Genomic DNA, 23,664 nt, shown 5'->3' with positions numbered 1-23,664 from the left:
CCCACTGTTAACACTGACAACAGCACTGTTTACTTGAGGGATCTTCCCTCACTTAGCCTTTGTTTGCTTAGAGCGAAAAGCTGACGTCAGTTTTAATCCATTTCCTCCTAAATCACCATCATAAACAGATTAAACGTGAAAATGATTCAAAGATCAGAAGATCCCAATCGTAAGCACATTCGATACAGAATGGAAAACTAAAAGTTAACCACAACTAGTCCTACGTGGTACATCCTATGAAACTCAAGATTTGGTAGTGAAGCACAAGTTTCAAACCAAAACTACCTATCCGTATGGTAAAAATACGGTGGCCCTGAAGTGCAAATCACAAAAACAAACAAAAAAGAAACCAAGCAAACAAAAAAGGTAATCACAAAAACAAACATTACCAATGAAACACAAACAAAAAAAAACGCATTAAAAGAGAGACTCACACAAGAAAAAGGCCACAAAAGAAAAAATGGCGCACATAAAAAGGAGCACATGAGAAAAATGGAGCACACAAGTGAAAAAAGTGCAGACAAGGACAAAAGAGCACTCAAGAAAAAAGGAGGACGCTAACTTTTCCCTAGCCGAAGTGATTGATATGAGCGGGGGTGATAGGGGTGTGGTCTCACAGCTGATTGTATGACGGGGCAACTTGATTGGACGTACACTTGAGCAGGACATTTATCCTGTGGCATGTTATTTTCCTCTCTTTAAAAATGAGCACTAAAATCGATTCAAATTGTGTTGCCGCTAGCATAGAATTGCAGCCCTGTCAATTTGCTTCTCAGGAGCCAGTCAAAACAGGCGTATACAAATTAAGCACCATATTAACTTGCACCATTGCAGCGTACAAACATTCACAGGCAAAGAGTCCCGCACTGATTAAATAAATGTAAATATAAGTGCCATCAGAACAACAAGATTGATTGCAATAGCGGCGACAAGATTAACCTTGATGCTTTTTCTGATTGTATCGTAATTTGTTGACAGATCACATTTTCGTGATACAGAAAGGAAATGACAACATTGAATAGCACAAAGAAAAAAAAAAGTACAAATGTGAACAAAGGACAAACTCCTGAGGTAAAACTTTACATGCATTGCTGTAGAAATGACAGTGCATTCAACGAGTCATGCAGAACGTGCTCCTTGGCACTTATCTGATCAGGAACAAGCGTTATCCTGGGCCTCGTCTGCTTTTTCCTGTTTGGCTTTCCAACTCCCTTCTCTTCCTTGCCATCATCTACTCTGTGCCTTTTGACCTAGTCTAGTTCCTTGTTTTTCCATTTTCAGCGTTTTGCTCCGACTGTATACAAAGTGTACTTTACTTGCCAGTTGATGGATCGTGAGATACACATTTGCACTATTTACAAAACATTGGTTGATCTTGAGTTTCATAAGATGCCTTTTGTTAGGGAAAGTCAAGATTCTCTGAGGAAAAAAGAACTAATGTCTGGAAATGTATAGAAATATGCCTGACGAATGACAAATCATTCAACAAGTTTGCCAGTAAAGGCTTATGCAATTAATGCCAAAAGCTTGTAAGATAAAAGATAGTACTCCAGAAAGGCCTTAAACTCTATTTTGATAAACTTAAGCAATTGATAATGGAGGAAACAGCAGATAATAGTCAATAATCACTTTCGATGGATGTGTCAAAGCATTTGCAACTTGTTCAAACAAAGATAAAATAGTTTTCTTGATGGACACAAACGATACAACGGTGTGAAGAGTGTACAAGTAATTTGACCATTTTTATCCGGTTCTGGACGACTATCGCTTATCAACCAATCGGTAGCAGTTTGGCCAACTCCGTAATGCCACTACTGGCTGGTGATACCTTTTGTAGGATATTTGAATACCAAAAATACTTTATTGCTGCAGCCTGCAGCCCTGGTCACAACATAGAATTTTGCGTTACATCGCCCCTGTGCGAAACAATCAGCAAAAAGGGAAGCCAATCTTTTCTGACGTTTTATTTCAATCCATGGTTTTCAAAACATTTGAGGATATCTACTGTAGCTAACTTATCACTGTTTGGGAACAATTCGGGAAAATGCAGGTTTGATCTTTCTTTGTTGATCCAAACTGCATTCATTAGGTCTAAATATTTTGTTTAAAATGTATAACACAGCTATTGATACAGACAAGGGAGAACCAATTGCATGTTGGACTTTTCATTCAAGAGCAGCACAATAAAACATTTGCTCCAGGTGTGTGCAGATTCAAGATGAATATTTTTTTTGTCACAACCAACATGTACTGCCGGTAGTCAAAAACCTGAGTCATTTGTCCAAAACAATGAAACATCATCCACATAAAAGAAAATCCACATATACCGTATCAACACTTTAATAAATAGTACTCACGTTAGTACGTTCCACCCAACGCAATTCAACGTGGTGAGGGGACTTAAGTTGAAATGAATAGTGTGCACTTCCATTAAGAGCCAGAAAAAAACATTTCCTCATACATTCACAGAATCTATATTGTATGTAAGTTTACATTCAAAGGTCACCAAGCAAAGTATTCATAGGGTCTGCTAAAATTCATATTTTCACTATTAGTATTTTTTAATACATAACAGTCACTTCCAGCAAGTTGTCAACCAAGTTTTGATCAAAAAATGGTTTTAATCACACACTCCAAGTTTTTCCAAACTTACAAAATCGTGAGCGATCACAGGTGTAAAGATTATATCCACAACTTGGACTACCGGAAGAGACTTAACTTATAATAGTTAAGGAGCAGGCTGAGATACTGCATACAGTAATATCCCATGCGCTACACTGATTACTCAAAGGCAAGCAACGTATTTGATTTGAAAAGGAGGAGAGGACGGATTCAGAACTGAATTTAATGATTAAACTGCTTCTACTGTCAAATGCCTTTGTAATTGCAGTTATCCTTTAGAAAGCAGTTCTAGAGGTCTCAAGAAAAACGTGTCAGTATTTTCTCCCTGACCTTTGAGTTTGATGAATACACCGCGATACAACGATGACCTGTTAATCAATGTTTTTGTGTTAAATTAAAGTGTGAACCTCTTCTTGTTCACCATTCAGCATTCACAAATTCAAATATTCAAGCTCTTTTTGTGCTTTTAACTAATCCATGACTGATGGCAAACTCGTGCTTTGTTTGTCAAATTGAAGTAACCTCATTTAGTCAGGGTAGTCAGGCCCTGTCAACTGAAAAGTGCTTTGCCACCATTTTTTTCTTACGTCTCTAGGAATAGGCTTCTCTGCAAACAGCAGAAGCTTATTGAAGTGCACAGAAGATATTTCATTTAACTTGTTTCTTCTTCTCCAGATTGAAACAACAAACTGCCTTCTAGTGTGGGATAGCATCTGCATCATGTGGCAGTCATCACAAATGCGTTGTCAACTTTCTGCTAGCAGTTCAAATGATGCTCATTTGACTATCGTTTGCATAGACCCTAGGAAAATCTTCTGTTTCTCTTTTTTTTTTTAAATTCTTAATCTAGTGTTTTAAAAGTGCAGTGAACTTGTGTTGTGCTGAAAAAGTGTATTTGGAACTCATTCAAAACTCCTCCTTCCTCTATACTGTAAGGGACATGCTTTCCCTTTTTGCACATAGTGTTCCTTTTGCACTGGTAAACACAATGATTGAGCAATAGGAGCGAAAAGTGCTCCTCTCATCAGCTTACTTGCGCTTTTGTTTTCCTCATGCTCTGCCTCAGGAGTACGTGTTAAACTTACACATTTCCAAGAAAAATAAATTCCTCTGTGCTGCTTTCAAGTTTGTCACATAATGGCGAGTGAGTTTCTCATTCCAAACCTGGCGTGCCGCCAGCAGCTCCATCCAAACATCCTCACCACGTGCAAGGGAGGGGAAATCATTTGTGTTACAGTATGCCTTCTACGCAAATAACACTCAGGGAATACATTCGCACTGTCTGACCAGTGCACAACAAGACACGTCGCCAGCCATTCATTCTCACATTTACAACCATAGACAACTCTCAGTCTTTGATTAACAAATGTTTAAAAAATACATCTCTGTTTTCTTTGAATAACAATAATCTTATATGACATCTGCAAATATGAAAAAACTTTTAAAGCTCCTTGGTTGTTATTGTTAAATTCGTTTTAACCAATTGGAATTCTTTAAAATAGAATTTCTTTACAGTCCTTGTACCTGATGAACATTGAAATAAGGAATTCTTTCGAGTTTTTTTTCCATGACAGGATTACAGATTAACCATCATTTATGCATAAATCACCTTTTGTGTAACATTAGCACCGAATTCCTGCTCACATAAGGCGTTGTTAGAGTCTGCCTCGGGTGAAACGAGTACTGTGGTAGTTAAAATGAGTCCAAAATAAACTCTTGTTCCCCTGCCAAAGCAATTACGCGATGCCTGCTTTCAGTGGTGTTAGTGGCATGCAGGTGTTGATTTCATAGTTTTTTGTCTGTCATTGGTATTTCTGTTTTGGTTTTACTATCTCCAAAATCGCATTTCAAGTGGTTGTGATGAATGATATCTACGCAAGTCTGACATTTTATTCATCAGATAAAATTTATCATTTGAGGTTACGCATTCATGAAGAAGGGATGCTGCGGAGGTCTCAAATAGATGGAGACAGATTATTATCAAGGATGAGTACATTTTGCGAAGCTATGAATTGCTTGCAAAACAAACTGCTACTCTTTTTTTCTGTTTATTTTAGTATGTTGTTTATGCCAACGTGGATTTTTTTTCACCCCTTTCCAAGCTTTCTAGTGAACAGCTTTGCGTGCAGTTCTCTCACTGTGGTGAGTATTCTCTGTAAAGAAGTTACTCTGATTTCCATGAAGTCTTCAATTGGGAGGGGAAGTGTAAGTTGATCCCCATGTCTGGAGTCAACAAGATCCTGACGTCACGCCGCCTGCATGCGGCCCGGTTTCAGCGGGATGTGGTGGGCGTCTGCATGCGGCCCTTTTATTGGTCAGATCTTCTTCTTGGCCTTCACATCAAAAGAAGAATTCATAGCAGGCATTTATGAATCTCCTTTTCACTACATGCAGAGCAGAAACACTCCAGAATTTCCAGTATAGAAATGAATATTTACTGGTGTGCATAAAATGTCTCTTTGTACTTTTATTCTCTGAGTGGGAATCACTGTGTATTACATTGGTTCATCCTGCAAACAATTTTTTAATTTGTTTAAATTCTATATCATTTGATATCTTTTAATCCGTGGCCACCTATTTTAGTCATTTGAATGATGAGATTCAAAGCGTTCAATATCAGTATATCTCTTGATCTTGTATAGACAACCGTATTGGTATGTGTACATGCTGAAAGCAGAGCACTCATGTAAATATTCCTACTACTAATGTGTGTGGCTGCACAGAAAAAAAAAAATCTTCGCTTCTCTGAGAGACATGCTATAACTGTATTGAGCTTTTTGTTTTTTTTCACTATTGTTCTGCTTGTTTTTATGGCACACCATAGCTATGCCCTGACTCACAGCTTCAAACAAAATAACAAAATGTGCTCTTTGTTTGTAGCATACACACTCTTAAAAAACACTAAACTTATTTAGCCATTTTGAGTAACAAATGACAGCAGATATTCTCAAGGCTCAAGTAACAATCAATCATGGTTAAGCCTGTGAACATCACATGACCAAACAAAAACAAAACATATGAGCTAACCCTAACACGAAACATTGAAATATTTAGCAAAAATAACCTGCTGATTCACTGTCAATCTTTATGTCATATGAAGCTATGGGATGCAAATTAAGATGCGTATACATAAGCAAATGCATGTCATGTTGTACCCCCCAGAAAAAAGTGTGCGACCAAATCCTGTGCGGTGCGACCAACAAAAAAAAAGGTAGAACCAATGCTACAAGTGCAGATGTTAGTATGAAACCCTTACCTATGTACTCAAGGCTCAGGTTACACCCCAATCATGGCTCATCTTGCGGATGTCACATGACCATACCCAGAAAACAGGTGAGCCGTGATTACCGGTAATTGTTACCCAAGTCTTGAGCACATCATGTTATTTTCAATCGACACCAAGAGATAAAATGTGTTTTTGTAGGCATCAATTGTACAAAATAATGAAGTTATCAAATTAATTACAGAAACAGTATTAACTAAAATGACTAAATAAGTATATTATTCCTTTAATACTTCTCAGATCAAACATGTATTCATTACAGAATAGTTTTAATTAAAACAACATTAAAGTTGTACATTTTGGGAACTGAGTGTTGTGTCAGCATATAATGTGAAACATGAAATAAAACCACCCTTTGTGTGACTGATTGGTGTCGAACGTTTGATGAAAACTGTGGAAACCGAAAATGTAATGGTATTCAAAACGAATGGTGTAATTATGATCATGTGGATTCATTGGCGAATATGTATACTGTATTATGAATTTATGTCCATTAGTTTGTTTCAAATTGTCCCTTAGTGTCATTGTTGTTAAACGTATTTTCAACATCCAGCCTGAACTGGTTGCCGGCCAATTGCAGAGCACACAGACACGAACAACCATTCATGCACCCAATCACACCCAAGGACAATTTAGTATGTCCAATACACTTGCCTTGTATGTTTTTGGAGTGTGGGACAAAGCCAGAGTGCCCGTAGGAAACCCATGCGGGCTCAGGGAGAACATGCAAACTCCACACAGGAAGGTCAGAACAAGGTGGACTTGAACTCGCGTCTCTGAACTGTGAAGTGAATGTGCTAACCACTGCTCCACCGAACCGCGTATTTTTAACAATTAATTTAATTTAAAATGAGAACTCGTAAAAACTCTTGAGAACCATGTTGTTTATTTAAAAACATAACAATTGTTCAATATATGTTAAGAAGGAATTTGATGGGAAACCAAAGAGTTGTTTGCAAAGAAAAACAATATTTTTCTCTGCCAAAAAATTCATCTTTCAAGAAACATTACGAGGCATAAGAATAACATAGCATTCCAAGATTTATGGCATTATTATTGACAGTCAATAGAAATGCCTGCTGGGATTGTAGTGGGAAATGACTTTTACTTTCATGACACACCAAGTATTATTATTTGTCTCATCAACAAAACAGTAAAATAGCCTATCATGATTTCCATTCCAACAAAATGCATAACAAATCTCCCAAAACAAAACTTTATCGCTCTGACATTCCCAAGGAGGAAAAGCAAATGTGACTTGTTATGGTTTGTCTGCCACTGCCCCTTCCAGCCATGTTGTGATCGTGTTGGAATGTACAATACAACAGAAGAAGAAGAACAGGTCAAATGTGTTGATTCCAGCTTCCCAACAACCTTGACAGTATGTCTTGTGTTCACGTTTATTAACAGCGACGCCAAAATGACTGCAATTGGACTGTGATAAGATAGCTGCAGAATTACAAGTCAGACAGTCAATTCCACTGCAAAAAAAGAGGAAACTTAAACTTAAACATCCTTCAGTTGTCTGTGTAATGTGCAGCAATTCAGACCAAAGTAGTAAACAATAAAGTGGCATTGGGTACATTCCAGACATCGTAGACACGACAATATAACATAAACACCTCAAGGAATAACGAGTTTTTTGTGCTTTTGGGGGCACAGTGAGAAAATGCAAACTCCACATAGATGAGCTAACCAATCTTCCATCATGTTGCCCCTATAGAAATGTGAGCAATCATGATGCATTTGCCAGGGAAAGAAAGACGAAAAATAATGGCAATTATATAGGCCATGAACTGTTCTTCTCTCTGAGGATTCTTGGAAAGTTCAAATCAGGAACACATCCTAGTAATTCAGTGTCTTGGACTGTAACTGAACTTTTAAAAAAAAGTTTTAAATGGAGTCCCGGGCTAAGTCCTTTGTGTATGCGCGTGTGTGTGTGTTCTTATTCAGCTCCTCCCACAGTATGGAAACATGTATGCCAGGTTCATTACAGGCTGCAATTGCCAGCCTTTGTGAAGGGCATCTGCTGCTTTGACAGATTCCTGAGTACAGGGTGTATCTGCCTCTCATGCTAAATCAGGTTGGATGCAATCTGACAGACCTTTGACCCTAAGGTACATTTTCCTCTCACCTGCAAATGAGTCACTTGAGAAGCCGACAAACAGGTTGAGGCCCTATCTCTTCAACATGTGTCAGATATTGATACAATCTGTGCATCATTATTCTCTCCATCCTTACAAACAAGTCCCCAACATTACCACTCTACCATAAACAGGCAGAATCTCACTCCGTTTAAATGTTTGAAGGGGGGTCACTAGAACGTGAAGTCAGCAACGGCCATTTTACATTGCCATATTGTATGTACGTGTAAGGTCCTCTTGTAAAAATAAAATAAAAAAACATTATAAATGCAACCAGTGTAATCAGTGAAAAGGCAAAAAAAAAAAGCCATCATAGTGGTGCAGGCATGTCAAAACCATGTTTCAAAGAACATTTCTGCCCTACTGTCATTCATGTGACCACGTCAATTGAATTCAAGCTGGACAATCAGTGAGGATTAAGAAGAGTGTGGGTTTGTGTATGTTCTAAAACGGCACCATAGGTTTCTTGAATAAAAAAAACTTGCAAACACCTTCACTTCACTCATATTTTGTTGTTTAAGCAAAAAAATGAAGAAACTGAAATCAGGGGTTTGATATTAATCGATTAATTGCAATCAAAAAATTACTGTGCAGTTAAAGCGTTCACTTTTTTGACATGAATCTGAGTTCAAATCCCTAACTTTATGAATTTTGCATATGGATTAAATTAGGCGTCATGTGCTTGAGCTGATTGGGCCGGAAAACAAAGGTCAATCACACTCATAACCTGTTGGGCATAACCTGTAAGGCTCTGTTGCGGGTGGGAGGGCAAGTTCAGAGGCTGAAGGAGGACATGAAAATGGAGGAGTATTAGTTGTCCTTTGAAAAACACCCTGATGGCACTTTTGATAAAGGTAGAGTGATAGGCATGCTTTGGAAGAAGGAGTTTGCTTACCGCTCAAGCAGCTCAAGTTTAGCCTAACAAATAATTGCAAAGCACCCAAAGTTAATGACAAAAACAAAGACGCTAATCTAGCAAATGCTGTAGCAAAGCTTCTTCAAAGCCAAGTCAAACTGGAGAACACCTCATATTTGAACAAGTCTGCAAAGGTCAGGATGAACAGTTTTGTTTTAAGGTTCATTTCTAATTATTTTGCAATTGCCAAAGGAAAACAGAACCATTTCCTCGGATGGGTAAAACTAAAGGTTCCAGCCAACACTTGAGAGAACTGTCAAAAGTAAACGGGTACAACTGCTCATCATCTGTTAAGGATAAAATAAATGACTGAAGCCTTCTTTTCATTGTTGTTGTTTGTCAATAGTTTAATCTACCCCAATAACAATTGTAAATATACCTATGTATCTAAATTTAAAACACTAATTGTAATGATTCCCTGTCGTACTTGAGGCTTCTTTTCTTTTCAAGCTTGTACTTAATCACATCAAGAAAGTAAATCAGAAGGCCGGCTGAGCATACCAAGACTTCAGGTATGCAAGTTGCAATGTACGGTTGTGAATTTCCAGGGAATGTTTCCTCAGAAAGGTCATCATCCCGTGCGGATCGCACCTCATCTTGACAGACAGGATCCTCAGCAGTATAGAATGTCATGTAAAATGATTCCATGTACTTTTTGTACTGTGAGATAAAAACATGTTACCTGTATGTTTTCAAAACTAAATATCTTAAACCGAGGTGGGAACCAGATGGGAACATTTTGTTTCTCTAAAGCTCTTGCTTCATCGTTGTATGGATCCTTGATTCGTTTCCCTTTCGAGTCATTTTCCTTCTTGACAAAAAGTAGTGAGCCTTGAAAAGAGATTTCAGTAAAAATCTTCGAGAGTCACATTTTTTTCCTGTAACTTGCTGCTAAACCATGCTTATGGCCTTATGCAACACACTGTAGAAATCAGTTAGCAGTGTGTACGTTGTGTTTAAACATGGTAAAAATAACCAGGATCAGTGTTGTAACAGAACAATCCAAGAGGAAATGAAATCCACATTTAACTCCGTGTGACAGGAGGCTTAGCGACTCCGGCAACCTGCAAATGGAAATTTAGGGCCACAACAAGAAGTGTCAGTGGCACAACTTCGAGCCTGTAATTGTTGTTTTGATCCGCTGGGTGTGGCCTGCTTCCAAGAAGCAGTGCCTCTGGCAACAATATATTTTTGACTCATTTCACTGCTGAACAACATGTACCATCTCACTCGCATGCAATGTTGAAAGAGACCCAAGTGACCCAGCTTAATTCAGTATTGTTTATTTGGAAAAAAACAAAAACAAACACAATTAGGAAACTTTGGCAAGTTTGTGATTTTTCACTGTATAAAAATACATTCATTGCATTTTTCATGCATGGCAATGGCGACTGATGACCACTTTCTTTCTCATTAAATGAGGAAAAGTCAAAACCCCAGTGTCACTTTTTGGAATGTTCTTTGTCCATACACTCCAGAGGCATCTCCGGCTTAAAGCTTGTCTTAAGTGTGTTTTAGTTGAGCTTCCCAAAGCGGCTCACGCCGACCAGGCATCTGGCTCCCATCAAACGCTTCCAACCAGACGCTTCAGAAGTCTGAAGCTCCTCCTTTTTATTAGCAGCTAGGGGAGCTTATCAGTGAGCCTTGGGAACGTTTATAAACAAAGAGCCAAATTTGTCTTTGCTTTGTGCTAAGAAAACTCAACATCCACTTTCTAACGCCATTACTATCTTGACTTCCAAGTTGCACGATCAGAGCTACACCTGATTAAATTGGGACCCCAAAGAAGAGCTCCCTCGTTTTGGCCAGATGTCGCAATGCGTCCCCTGCGCAAAATGGGGTCCCCTTAAGATTTTGGGAACATACACATTTCTTTAACGTCTTTCTCAAAAGATGGTTGATGCATATGTATTTTCCCTTTGATGTATATTTTTACTGCATGCATAAAACACATCTGTCTTGCTTCAACCATCAATACACGTTCATTTACAGTATGTGCTTGGTTAACAGTAGAAATCGTCACAGGCACTGACATCATATGGCTTCCACTTTTGAGCCTGGCAAAAAGAACGAAGAGACTGAACAACTGCGCTTCTCTTTACACCGCTCAAAGCTGACAATGCGATCGCGAACGTTTACAACAAGGCACTTGACACCTGAAGCACCTCACCCCTTCAACATGTCCCGTTAAATCACGATTCAGGTGAGAGAATTGTTGATTGCAAAGTGTTTGTAGCTCACATCATCGAGATCAAAAAACATAAAAAGGAAGAGCCACTGCTTCCATCTTAACAGAACCGCAGAGTCCACGTAAAGACCGCAAACAAAGCGCAGGGTTGCTCCTCCGTCCGTAAGGCCCCGGCGATGGCGGCGGCGCCGCTTACTTCCACTGCGGCGCTCACCGCAGTCTCTCGGTGCCGCCGCTACGAGCAGGCGGCACTTTTCAAAGAGGAAGAATCGGATAAAGCTCCTGATTCATAGGATTAATCTAAATCACTCGACACTTAGGCAGGATCTTGCAATTCAGCACGTCATGCAACGAGGCCTCATGTGGAAAGGCAGAGGATTGGGGTCAACCTGGAGAAACACAAACGAGGCATTTAATTAACATTTCTCCTATCTATTCTGGAGAAACGCATCAAATTGTGACATTCTAATGGTCTCTACCCAAAATACATGCGAGCAACGCAAACCGTAACCATTTTAGCAGATGAGGATCTGAAGAAATATTTATTGAAAATTCTACTTGAATACGGTGTGAACAAAGCAAGGTTTGGATGCGTTTCGCTCACCTCGCTGTACACCGGCGGAGGTCGGAAACGGAACTCCTGCACGAAAGCCATGAGCGGCCGTTCGAGGATCCCACTCAGATCTTCGGCCGGCTGTGGGGTCGCTGCGCTGTTGCTGCCGCCGCATTGCTCTGCCTCCCCCGCCGCAACCACCGCGCTGTACTCTGGAGGAGCTGCGGGCACAACAAGCGAGATAAGTCTGCTGTTCTGACTCAGAACAGAACGGGTCCAAACGTGAAGCGGCTGACTCATCGCTGCATTTGAAATGATTTAAGCTGTGAGACATTTATTGCCTTTTTCATTTAACAAATACATCTCATCAGAAAAGGAGTTTTTTTGTTTTTTTTAATGTGTTGTTGGCACTTGGCCTTGTGGCTGTTTTCACAACCATCCAACTTAATGCCCACGCACTGATTCATCTTGACAACTTATTTTATTATTTAATCAAGAGATCTTTTTCAATCACTTTAAGCGATCCCTTTGCCCGTTTTGTCAATTTGGATTAGTCTTTCATTTGTATAGTGTTTTAGCAATTCATGCACCAGAAACAATCCATAACATAAATATTAACTCAGAAACATTTTAATTATCTTTTAAGAGAGGACATTGAATCCAAGATACTTGTCAGTTTATTTTATTCAATATTTTTAAAGTTTTAAAGTAAAGGTGGGTCAGAAACTGGCAGCCACTAAACTTAATGCTTTTGACAAGTGATCTGAGTGTACTTGTTGCTTCTGAAACAGTGGACCTATAACCCCAGGGAAGAGGCATTGTTTTTGCCGTGTGAAAAGTAATTGTACATTGACGGCATCAGCTGGTGCAGTGGCGCTCTCATTGTCAAAGTCACATTAATGCGATGTAGAGAAAAAAAAAATAAGCACAATGTTTTATACCCTTTTCAACAGATTAAAATACTCTATTACTGTTTTTTGTTTTTGTTTTCTTGCCTAGCTTATTATTTGCTCGATTATGGAATTTAGTCTACTTGGGGAAGTGAACAGATTAAGAGTTTCATTGCATTGTATTACTATGTATATGACAATAAAACTATTGAATATTTTTAATGCCCGTGTGGTAATGTTCCAGGTCATTTTACATTTATTATTTATTGATTTTTTTTCAGCATTCAATGGTTCAGTGTCTGTAATTTGTATTAGGATCGACATTTTTTTCTTTTTCAGGTAAATTGATCCACTTTTATTTTTTTTCAGTTTCAGGCTAACCTGTAACCTATATCAATCTTGGAAAATGTAAAGCTAACATTTGTTGAAAGTTGATTTCAATTGCTTTGTCTTCCTTCTAGAGGAGGGGGGCACGAAATGTTTTGTCTCTTGAAGCACTGCTTCTATGAATGAAACTTACGCTCAGGCTGCTCCGGGATGGCCATACGCAGCCAATCCAGATTGACGCTGTATTGGCTGCTAACGCTAGATGTTCTGCTACCAAATGGATGGAGTGGAATTGTGCCGATGACCAAAGGCAGCTCAAGAAACAGTTTGGAGGTTCCCGGGACATCGACACACACCTGTTGAAACGGGGTTGGGATAATTTCAGCAAATGTTCTCAACCTCTATTCAGTGTGTGATTTTTGTCCCCCAGCCGAGTAACACTTAACCGAGGCAAAGCTAATGAATTTTTAAACTACATCTGTGGTGGTATTGCAAGGCATATTTAATTAAACACCTCCAGAAAATAGATGTAACATGTTTTATTTCTGGCTCGTCGGTCGTAAACTTGCATGACTAATAACAATGTGCATTTGTGTAAAACTTGATAAAGGCGTACAATATTTTGCAAAGAAACCACTATAGCACAATTTAACAATGTTTCTTAGTTTTCCAAATAATTTGCAGTGAATTTGAAAAGAAAGTTGTACTGGACTTGTCACAGCTTTACAAAGCATGAATTAGACACGCTGATATCAAAAGAAACCCTATTAAAGTTTCTACGATTGCCCTGAAGTGCCTTCATGTATCCCGATTTGAAAGCCCTTGGTGACCGAGCTCACCTTAAGCATGTATTCCACTTTGATGATGCGGCACTGCAGGATGGATGGACCCACGGGCGGGATCTTGATAGCGCGCCCGTGCCACGTCTCCCTGCACCTGGCGCCCACCACGTCCCCACTCAGCGTGGCCACCACGGAGCGCTTCTGCTTCATGGTGCCGCGGGCGATGAATGTTTGAGTCTGAGTGATGTACGCTTTGGGCACGATTGACCGCGAAGTGGAATTGTCAAACTCCGCAAAAACAGGAATGACCTCGCCTGTGGAGAAGATGACAATATTAGGGCTGAGTCAATTTCTAAACAGACACATGTATCATTATGCATGAGCATATGTGTTTACGTTGTTATAGTGAATCCATATTGTGGTTTATCTTTATCTGTATTAAAAGCATTTTTTTTTTAAAGTTTGAAGTTAGGGGTAGGCTTCTGAAAGATATTTCCATCATAATTAAGAAAGGCCAAAAAGAAGAGTAAAAGAATATCCTCTATGTTCTTATATAGAAGAATAAAATATATGACTATGAGCAATAGCGCTCGGTGTTTTAAAGTAGCCTGTCTGTTGACATTAGGTTAGTGGGCCTTCATTGAAAGAACGATTATTTGGTTGCACGTCTTGAGCGTTTAAAAGGGGCTTGTTTGGTTTGTCATTTTGTCAACAGAAGCTTGGACTTTGGGTGACAGAAAAACTTTTCAGAGAGCTGTGCAAGTGCATCTTTGTCACCTCCTCAAAAGTTGCTCTCTTGACAGCAAGAGAGTGAGAACATGGGAGGTGGAGTTTAGTTAAACCAGTTCAACTATATCTTTTTTTTTTATTAAAAGGTAAGATGGTCTCCCTAATATACTATAGAGTCTATTTTTAGCAGACAGTTATCAAATAAGGTTCCTTAAGTGACAAAAAGGTTCAGTTGACATCATCTTACCTGGTGTGTAACCTTTGCGGTCAATCTTTGCAGTAACAGACACTTGTCCAAAGTTTCGGTACCACGTCCGTGCCATCTTATCCTTCGTTCCAGCTTGTGGTGCCTTTGAATACAGAGGGGAAAAAAAAGAATGTGAATGTGCTGCAAAAATGAGGAGACCTGACTAAAATTAAAAAAAAAAAAAAAAGGAGGCTCACCAGTAGCGCCGGTGTGTTTATGTCAATAGGCTCAATGACTGTAAATTCTTTCTTGATCTTCCTGACGGTGGCCCAGGGCCGATGCAGCTTGACTTTGACCCAGTAACGAATGCTCCCATGTTTTCCTTCAAAGGAGGTGACCAGCGTCTCCTCTGGCAGCTGGAAGCTGAATGGGAATTCATGTCTGCCTGCAGGAAGGACCGTCACTTCACCATTATCTGAGGGAGACAAAAAGACAAACCCCAGACATTTAGGCTCAATTCTCCCTTTTGCTATGTATTAAGAGTTTGAGCCAGTAACTGGTGGAGTCAACTGATTAAAGCCATCATAAAAGTTGCTCCTTCTTAAACTCGTTTATCTGGTTTAGCATTTACTGATTCATAAAGCAATAAAAGATTAGAGGGAGCGATATTCTCCGGCAACATTCATCACAAATCAAAATGTGAAGCAGAAAATCATTCGAGACACCACTCAAACAGAATTCATTCCCCACAATCACATTGGTCTGCTTGCTCTGAGGGGCGGTTCCTGCTCCATTGTGCTGACGGGGAACATGTTTTCCTCGAGCTATTCTCAACTGATCTGTTTTTTTTCTCCCCCTTGCTGTCGGCGGAGACCCACGAACACGTGTTTTTGTTTAACACGCGCTGTGTTTGTGTTCTTCTGCTGCTCAAAGCTCCCATTTAATTTTTCGTTAAATACTGTCACTGCCATTTGCTTTTTATTATTATTCTTTTAATTGTTATTGATTACCTTGGGCTACACAACTGCAAAAAAACACCATAATCCTTCAAAATCATCACATGATATGTTATAGGTTGTAAAGAGACATTACAAAGTTGAACAAAGAAGCTGATCATTGCCCAACTAAAGACTGAATGCTTGGCAGTGAATTAACTCTTTATGTTTAACAAATGTGACCCCAATGAATGAAAGAGCAGAAGAAAAGAACCTAAGATTAACCCGATAAATTTACTCTACTGATAAGAACCTGTAACAAAGAAAACATCCCTACAAAAGATTCTCGTTCAAATACGAGATTTAAATCGGGATAGGTGCGCTTAAACTCGACTGCAAAAATCTATGAAGACTCAGCAACGTCTATTAAAGAGACAAAAACCCAACCACTTTGAGGAACAAGATGCCACATTGGGCTTTGGCAGCCACACACGCCATACGCGGTTTCAATAAATTACCACCATCAATCCTGAGAGTCACACCTAATAAGCAACTGTTGGTTATTTGCTTAGTATTAGGACACTCTGGCATCCTTTTGTGATGCACATGATTGAGTGCGCCTCCCGGAGGGGATGCACTCTTCCCAGAGGAGACAACTCAGGACTGACCTGCCTGCAGCAGCACCTCTCTCCGGTTCAAGTATTCCACCTCGTCGCTATAGTTCTGCGTGTAAGCGGTGCTGGAGCCGGCAGAGCGGGACTCGGTCCAGTGCACTTTGGCGAAACCTTCGGCGTGAAGCTTAAGCGAGTCCACGCGACTCTCGCCGGTGAGCTCCAGCACCACCCGGCCGGAGACCACGTCTCCGCTGCTATACACGGGAGGACAGTCCACGTCCGGAGCGTCAAAGACGATGTCCAACTTTTTCAACTTGTCGAAAATCATTGTCGCCAATCGTCTTGGGTTATTCCTTTCGGTGTGCGGGATAGCGAGTGAGATTCACTGGATGTTGGCTCTTGCTAGTTCGGATTGAAACTGTTTTGCAGTTTCGGTTCGAGGCCTATTTGCAGGAGGAGAGAGTGGGCGGGGCAGTCCAGTAGATTGATTATGTAAGCCTCAGGAGAGGGCTAGAAGGCTGGGCAATGATGCCTTCGCGTTACTCCTCCTTCGCAACGGCTACTTGTTTTTCTCAGTTTTACAGTAGCTTTGTTCATTTATTTTAAATACCTTACCTCATAAGATCAGATGCATAGTTTATGTTCAACACCAATAAAACATTTCCTTAAAAAAAGTAACTAACTATCTTGTTCACTTTGAATATCAACAAAAGGGACGAACAGCTTCAAAAACATGCCCAGGCAAAGACCTACTAAAAAGCACTAATGTGGACTGAAAACGAAACCAAAACACACACGACATCAATAGAACGTATGTGTCATCTTCTTTGGACTACTTTATTTGGTGTGGAAGTGACTGATAGCAGAACTGCCATATATCCGTGTTAACATTGAAGGCAACATTAAAAAAAACATGTAGCCCTGGTGCGGAGGGAAGTTACAGCGAAGAAAACGAGGTCTGATCATCATGACCGTGGTTCCAGGTTTGTAGAAGAAAACAGCCTAATACAGAACGTTCCTCGTTATGTAGAACCTCCCATAACAGCATTGAAGAGGAAAATACTTCTACGGTGGCTGGATCAGAGCTATTTATGACACTTCTTCTATGTATCTTTGGACACACTGCCAATGAACCACACGCTTGCAAAACTACGTATGCACAGAGCAAGACGTATGTCTACAGCTAGCCCCATTCTTTAAAGACAATTACACATTTGTTCTATTATCATATACATTTTACATAAAGTCCTACCTGTTTTCAATACCTATTCACACGATAGAGGCCTACTCTACAAATAGTCTAAGATTGCTAAAGAATTCTTGTGATACACTTGAGGGCTGGGAGGGAAGCCCCTGCCTGGTGAGCATGTCCGTGGTAACTTGTTTTGGCCAAGCACGGTGATTTGATTAGATAGATTAGAATGGAAGCCAGAAGAGGAAGAACGATATGTGGTTGACCAAAAAGCGGATGCACTGTATCGCTGCCCTTCTGAGCACCTGGAAAGATTTGACTGAGCGTGGTGCAGTGTACATTTTTAAAGGGCGCTGCAAGAACTAGGTCACTCTAAGCAGAATCCATTTGAAGAAAGGCCTTTTGCACCCTGATAATTAATCACTTTGATTCCGTCCAAAACCATTTAAAGCCAAAAGTGTGACTCTTGGAAAACAAAGTTGTTTACTCCTTTATTCTCAGGGGCGGGGAGTTAGCTCTTTAGCGCCACGGAGTGGCGAGTTGGATGTAGTGCGCACAGCTGCACAAATTTGGCTGGGAATGTTTGAATGTGAGAACAGTTGAGAACGCATTACACTGCTCTATGCCAAACAACTGCCCTTTCCTCTTCAGTATGTCTATTTGTGGAAAGTGCCAAACTAGCCACAGAAGGCACAGAGGTCAGTGTTTGGCTTTTTAAAAAACCTTTAAAGCTCCCTTGATAGGTAGCGGTGAGCAAGGTGGATTTTTGCACATCCGTTCCAGTTTTGAGATCTAGGGTTCAATTTATTCCAGTTGAGCTTGCATGTTCATCCTGTACTGCCGTGCGTTTTCACATCATTAAAAAAAAACAAACCTGCATGTTAAGGCCAGTAGAAAGCTTTTATCCTTAAGCGTGAACCTCGAGTATGAAAGGTTGTTTACCAAGCCTTTTATAGAGCAGAACCTTCGCTTGTTCGCACCAGAAAAAAAAATACTTTCACAAAACGTAAACTTCCGTACTATTAAAATCTGCTGGATGATTTGGGATTGAATTGTCAGCACACGCTACAGAAAAATGGATGTGCGGATAGTTTGGGAAAGGAACAAAAGTCAGTGATGCCACCTGCTGGTAGGGTTATGATCGCTATCTGCATCGGTCCTGATAAAAGGAACAGTCTTTCAAAATATTGACCTACACATTATAATGCATAGCAAGTATTAAGCTGAGCTCACGGAGTGAAAATAAACCTCTAAATATCCAGAACTCTTGTCTACCATCGTGCAATCAACATATACTTTAATATACTTGCTGACAAAATGCCATGTGTTGCATTTGGCAGTGTGTCTGAGGAAGGCAACCAAAGGTTGCCATGTGTTGTGATTGTCGTCATGGTAACATTGCTTACATTTTTCAAAACTGCCCTCACTCTTTCTTCCTCATTGCCCTGGTTTGGGCAGCTTTTAAACATTAACACCCAACTATCATTTTTTAAGTCCCAATGAAACAGCTTGGATCTCCAATAAAACAACAACTCACACAAAAAGTCCAAATGATCAATTTGTTGACACTAGCTTGCCAGCAACTTGTTAGTGTTGAAAACATTTGTTTTGGCCCAAGAAGTGGGTCATGCTAGCTAGCAAATGTTAATAAAAACAGTCAGGACACATAAGTGAACATTTAGATATTTGTTATGCACAATGAAAAAGTACCACTTTGCAGCTAAAGACAGTTACTGCCAGTTCACAAGTTGAAAGTTGGACGTTCCTCACACTGGGAAAGCCATACAGTCCACAAGACAGCAAAGGCACTCTGTATACTGCCCAGGCCTTAATATAGTGACAAGACATATATACTTAGGTATGGTACCATGTTGATTCGAAAGCATGTGCATGGGCTCTTAAAATAAATGTGTATTTTAAACAATGCCATTGTTCCTTTTTAATGGTCATCACTACCTCGCTTTATGTTGGTGAGTTTCCAGTTCATGCCAGAAACAAAAATATAGAATGAATTCACGCAAAACATTTGCCTCAGTCAGACATTTTGGATTTGAATCTCAGCTGCGTACTCTAGAACCTTGCATGGATTTTTCTCTGTTTACACCAGCTACCTCCAACATGCTTCAGCATTCAGTGTGAATGATCAATTGTCTATAATTGCCCTGTGACTGACTGGCCACCAGTGCAGCGAGTGCCTCGCTGCTGGCTCAAGGCTAAAGCTCACCTGACCCGGAACAGAATTATGAAAAGATGTTAAAAAATGTTCATGAGTGGAGAAGTTATAAACATACACATTTGAGACGACAGGTAATACATGTACATTTGGCAAGTCCAATGACATTTAGTCATTGGATAATGTAGTTAGGGATGCAAAATACAATGACTTCAAAAATTAATTCATCTGAGTCTTATCTGGGTATAGCACACCTAATCAGCCAAACCAGGATTGTGGATCAAGCTACAGTGTTCAAAACATTTGATGAAACATTAACTCCCATCTACTGTTTGTTTACAGGGTGTGACCGCATCCTGAGGTTAAATTTCACTTTCATATCTGTAGAATATCTGGTTGGCCAATGTATGCAGAAAGTTTCTGTTGTGTAGCGGTTTCTGTTCCAACCTTTAACTGAAAACATCTGACTTGAAAGAAAAAAAAAAACATCTGATGTCACACCTCCCAAGAAAACCGCCGGGTTAAATATGCCTATATCTCATGAAAGAGCATATTTGATTGTTCTACCTTTCACAATACGGTAGCTACCATACATAGCGGAACATACAATAGGTGCATTATTTTCAGCAAATAATTAATTACAGGACCGACAAAGTGAAACTACATACGCACATTTCTGCAGAACATCTGTCAGCATGCTGGTAATTGTATGCACCTCATAGCAAGGGTCAGTGGTTAAATACCGGGTGACACTCAGTAGTTTATCATAACAATACGTACAGAGCGATACTTTGCCCACTTAGTGCCATGTACTTGATACTTAGGTTAAAAGAGAAATCCTAAATCAGGGTCTGAAATTACTTAACAATTGGAAACACACCTGTATGGTAATTACAAACATTATACTATTAGGGTTGTTCTAAAAAGAGTTGTATGCTGCCGATTTCTATCCTGATCATCAGAGTTAAATCAGCCGACAGATTAGCTACACATTATTTAAAGCCGCTGATTAATGATTATTTTAATGGTATATTTTGTGTAAATTAGCCTTATTAGCTGTAAAAGTTTAGTCATTTGTCTATAGTTATGTCATTATTTTCAACGTCAAAAAAATCAAATGACATTACATGTGCTCATGCTCTTGATTCAAAAGAAGTCTCCATATGACCTTTTTTCACCTGTGAAGCCCTTTGAGACTTCGGTGACTCAGGGCTATACAAATAAAATTTGATTGATTTGACTGATAATTAACAAACTGCTTAATCTATTTTTTTAAGTCTATTGCTTCTGCAGCATCGAATACTGACCTCGGATCAGATGCTGCCTCTTCCTGAAGTAAGTGAACCTGGATGTGTAGTCGTTATAGACAGAGTTCATGCCACGGTTCTCCAGCCAGTGTGCCGTAGCTACCCCTCGTCCCTGGACCTTCATGGAGTGAACTTTGGTGTCCCTGAGGAGCTCCAACACAACTTGGCCTGACACCAGCTCTCCTCCACTGAAGGCAGCATCTCCCTCACCATCCAGCTCCAGTTGGAAAGACTTAATTGGGTTCAACTTCAATGACATTTCTGTATGTCAAGCGAAATAAAAGATTTCAATTAGCACATCAAATATACAGGCCATTTTTTCGGAGGGTAAAACAAAAACATCTAAAAAATACCCACTACATGGAATGGGAACTCATACAAAAAAGATATTTTATTTAAATTCATTCAGCCCCACAGTGCGAACCGCTGCAAACACAAATAATCTTTTTCCGAACTATTCCTGTCTCGGTTATTAATATACATTCTACACGAGGTTGGCATTAACAAATGCGGGCTTGCATACATCCACAACCGTGAAAACACTCGGATTATATGGCAGTCACATCATAACCAATCAGGCTTAAGAAATGGCTTCACGCGTTACAAATGTAGACAGCTGTTAACAGCTCGTACCGTCATGCTGACAATGTCAACAACTCACCAGCAAGACATGGGAAATCCTCTCCTAGGACCAAAGAAAACCTAGATCATCCGTGTGTAGGGAAACTACACCGTCGTGCGCTTTCAGGCAGTAATCTTTAAATACCAAGTCTGTCAGGCTTGAGCGCCCAGTAACAGTTTCACCCTTCCACCAATCACACTGGCCATACGTAAGTCAAGTCCGCCCACCTAGCACCGGAAATCTATCAGACTGCTTGCTCATTTCACATTAAAAAAAATGGTTATTTTAGTTGCCGTTGTTTATAGCAACACACATTTTTAGAACGTAAACGTATATCATAAAAATAATGAAACACAACAAATATAGTGTTCTTACTACACGCAAAATGATTTGTTGTTTTATGTGGCTGCAATCACATTTATTTTGAAGGGATTGTTTTATCGTGGCTCCCTGGCCCGGAAAGTACTTTATTTTTGCTCCTTTCTGCAACCTCAAAATGCTGCTTGTCATGCATGCCCTTCTCGACTTGCACTGTTTCATAGCATACATTAGTGTCTGTGATAGGTATAGAAAATGAACGTTATACTTTGCTCTGCAGCTATGTAGCAAAGTACTTTTTCGACTCGTGTAACTACGAAACCCTTTATCATACCACGAGTACCTCGTCACTGTCATTTACTTACCTGTTGACGAGTCTCCAAAAGCAGAACGTAACTGATAATAGGATACGAACTATTCATTTACCTAATTTAGACATCGTCTTTAAACATATCGCAAATGAATAATAAAAAAAAGTAAACATGTAGCTGTAAAATAAGACTATTAAAATGATCAAAATAGTCATGCTGTGAGTGCGCACATGATTTTAGTGATGTACACTATCACGATCTAATTACTGTCGCAGTGCACACAATTTTTAGTTAACCTCTGTGCTGATCATGCAAATAGTTTGTCGTTTGTTAGGGACAAGGCTATGATTAGAACCAGTGGAAATGATTAAACGTGAAATAAACAAATAAAAGTTGCTTAAAGCTGTGTTTGACACACAAAACAGTGTACTTTGTTATTTATTCATATCCACATATAAAGCATTGCCCATCTCTTAATTAGTCCCTTATAGCAACAATGCATAAATACAGAATTCAACACAGAATGTTGATATAAAACCTTCACTAATTTGCAATATTGCAGTATAATACAATTACCTGAATTTAAAAATAACATTTTTAAAACCCTTACTAGTTCAATAATTTGTTCATTTCAGCTTGTAGCCAAAGTGCTGCTGCTTCACCAGGTTAATGAACTCTAAATTCACTTTATTTACATTTTCTTGCAAACCAGTGTTTTGTTTTACAAGCCTGCATATCAAGGTCAATACTATGTTTCCGCTACAACATGGATTGTTCTTAGGGCTCACGTCAAGTCAGTCATGCTCTAGAATCCTCCTGCAAAAAACACACCAACCTTCATCTCGAAGTTGACAGTGTAAACAGGGTCCAAGTAGGGCAATCAGGGCAGAGTCTGTTTTTTTCTGAATAGTTCAGAAGAGGTTTGATTTTTAAACCACATAACTGCACGGGTTGAACTTTCATATTGCCTGATTTAGCCCTCCGTGCACTCTTTGCATATGTATCTTCAGTTGTTCTTTGAAAATGTTTATTTAATTATAAGCCTAGGAACGTTCTTCATGCATTAAACTGAAAGGTTGGCCAGTCAAGTGAATTCCTGGAAAGGTGGGAAAAATTAACATATTTAAACACATTTTGAAAATCTTACAAGGTTCGGGGCTTCTTCAACTACTGCAAGCATATTCTTGTAAGCACCGTTTTAGAATATCCCTAAATGAATAAATGTTTTACATATCTATTTGGTATACCTTTTTATTGAATGAAAAATCACCGCATGATTCAGTTTATTTAGGCTGTAAGGGGAATGGGAACGCTACGTTGTGTGCTGAAAAACTTTGTTTTTTTTAAAATTCCCTGTCAAACATTTTGCAGTAATCAAAATATATGTATATGTTCTCCCCATCTGGCTACATTAGTACTTGTACTCTATGTTCTGTTCTTTTCATTTGTATATGAAAAAATGTGAGACACTCAAATTTAACATTCAAAATTGCTATGAGAACAGCTTGCTCTGTCACAATATTTTGTGTCACTACTATATGAGAAAGGCTGGCTTTGTACTAGTGTTATAC

At 39.5% G+C, this 23,664-nt stretch overlaps 1 protein-coding gene across 2 annotated transcripts; it reads right to left on the bottom strand.

Moving 5' to 3' along the window:
• Positions 1 to 10,232: 10,232 nt before the first annotated feature.
• arrdc2 (arrestin domain containing 2) lies at positions 10,233 to 21,934 on the bottom strand. 2 transcript variants are annotated; one of them, XM_088426404.1, is made up of 8 exons: positions 21,504 to 21,934; positions 20,843 to 21,103; positions 14,879 to 15,096; positions 14,682 to 14,784; positions 13,763 to 14,019; positions 13,117 to 13,279; positions 11,758 to 11,927; positions 10,233 to 11,542 (listed from the first exon to the last, which is right to left on the bottom strand). In XM_088426404.1, the coding sequence occupies exons 2-8, from the start codon at positions 21,099 to 21,101 to the stop codon at positions 11,489 to 11,491; spliced, it is 1,224 nt and encodes a 407-aa protein (XP_088282530.1). In that variant the 5' UTR covers positions 21,102 to 21,103; positions 21,504 to 21,934; the 3' UTR covers positions 10,233 to 11,488. The 2 variants fall into 2 exon arrangements, with proteins under 2 accessions (XP_088282530.1, XP_088282529.1); XM_088426403.1 differs by lacking the exons at positions 20,843 to 21,103; positions 21,504 to 21,934 and adding an exon at positions 16,225 to 16,612.
• Positions 21,935 to 23,664: the final 1,730 nt, after the last annotated feature.

Source organism: Hippichthys cyanospilos, chromosome 10, assembly GCF_059441005.1.
Source record: "Hippichthys cyanospilos isolate Australia breed blue-spotted pipefish chromosome 10, RoL_Hcya_1.0, whole genome shotgun sequence".
NCBI classification, from domain to species: domain Eukaryota; kingdom Metazoa; phylum Chordata; class Actinopteri; order Syngnathiformes; family Syngnathidae; genus Hippichthys; species Hippichthys cyanospilos.
This window is presented reverse-complemented; position numbering and strand designations above follow the sequence as displayed.

Excerpts from the sequence above, each read along its gene's own strand:
- arrdc2 (XM_088426403.1), bottom strand. The coding sequence starts at position 16,498 with ATGATTTTCGACAAGTTGAAAAAGTTGGACATCGTCTTTGACGCTCCG. Across the intron at positions 15,097-16,224 it reads AGAGGTGCTGCTGCAGGCAG|ATAATGGTGAAGTGACGGTC; the intron begins GTCAGTCCTGAG and ends TGTCTCCCTCAG. Across the intron at positions 14,020-14,681 it reads CCGCAAAGGTTACACACCAG|GCGAGGTCATTCCTGTTTTT; the intron begins GTAAGATGATGT and ends TCTTCTCCACAG.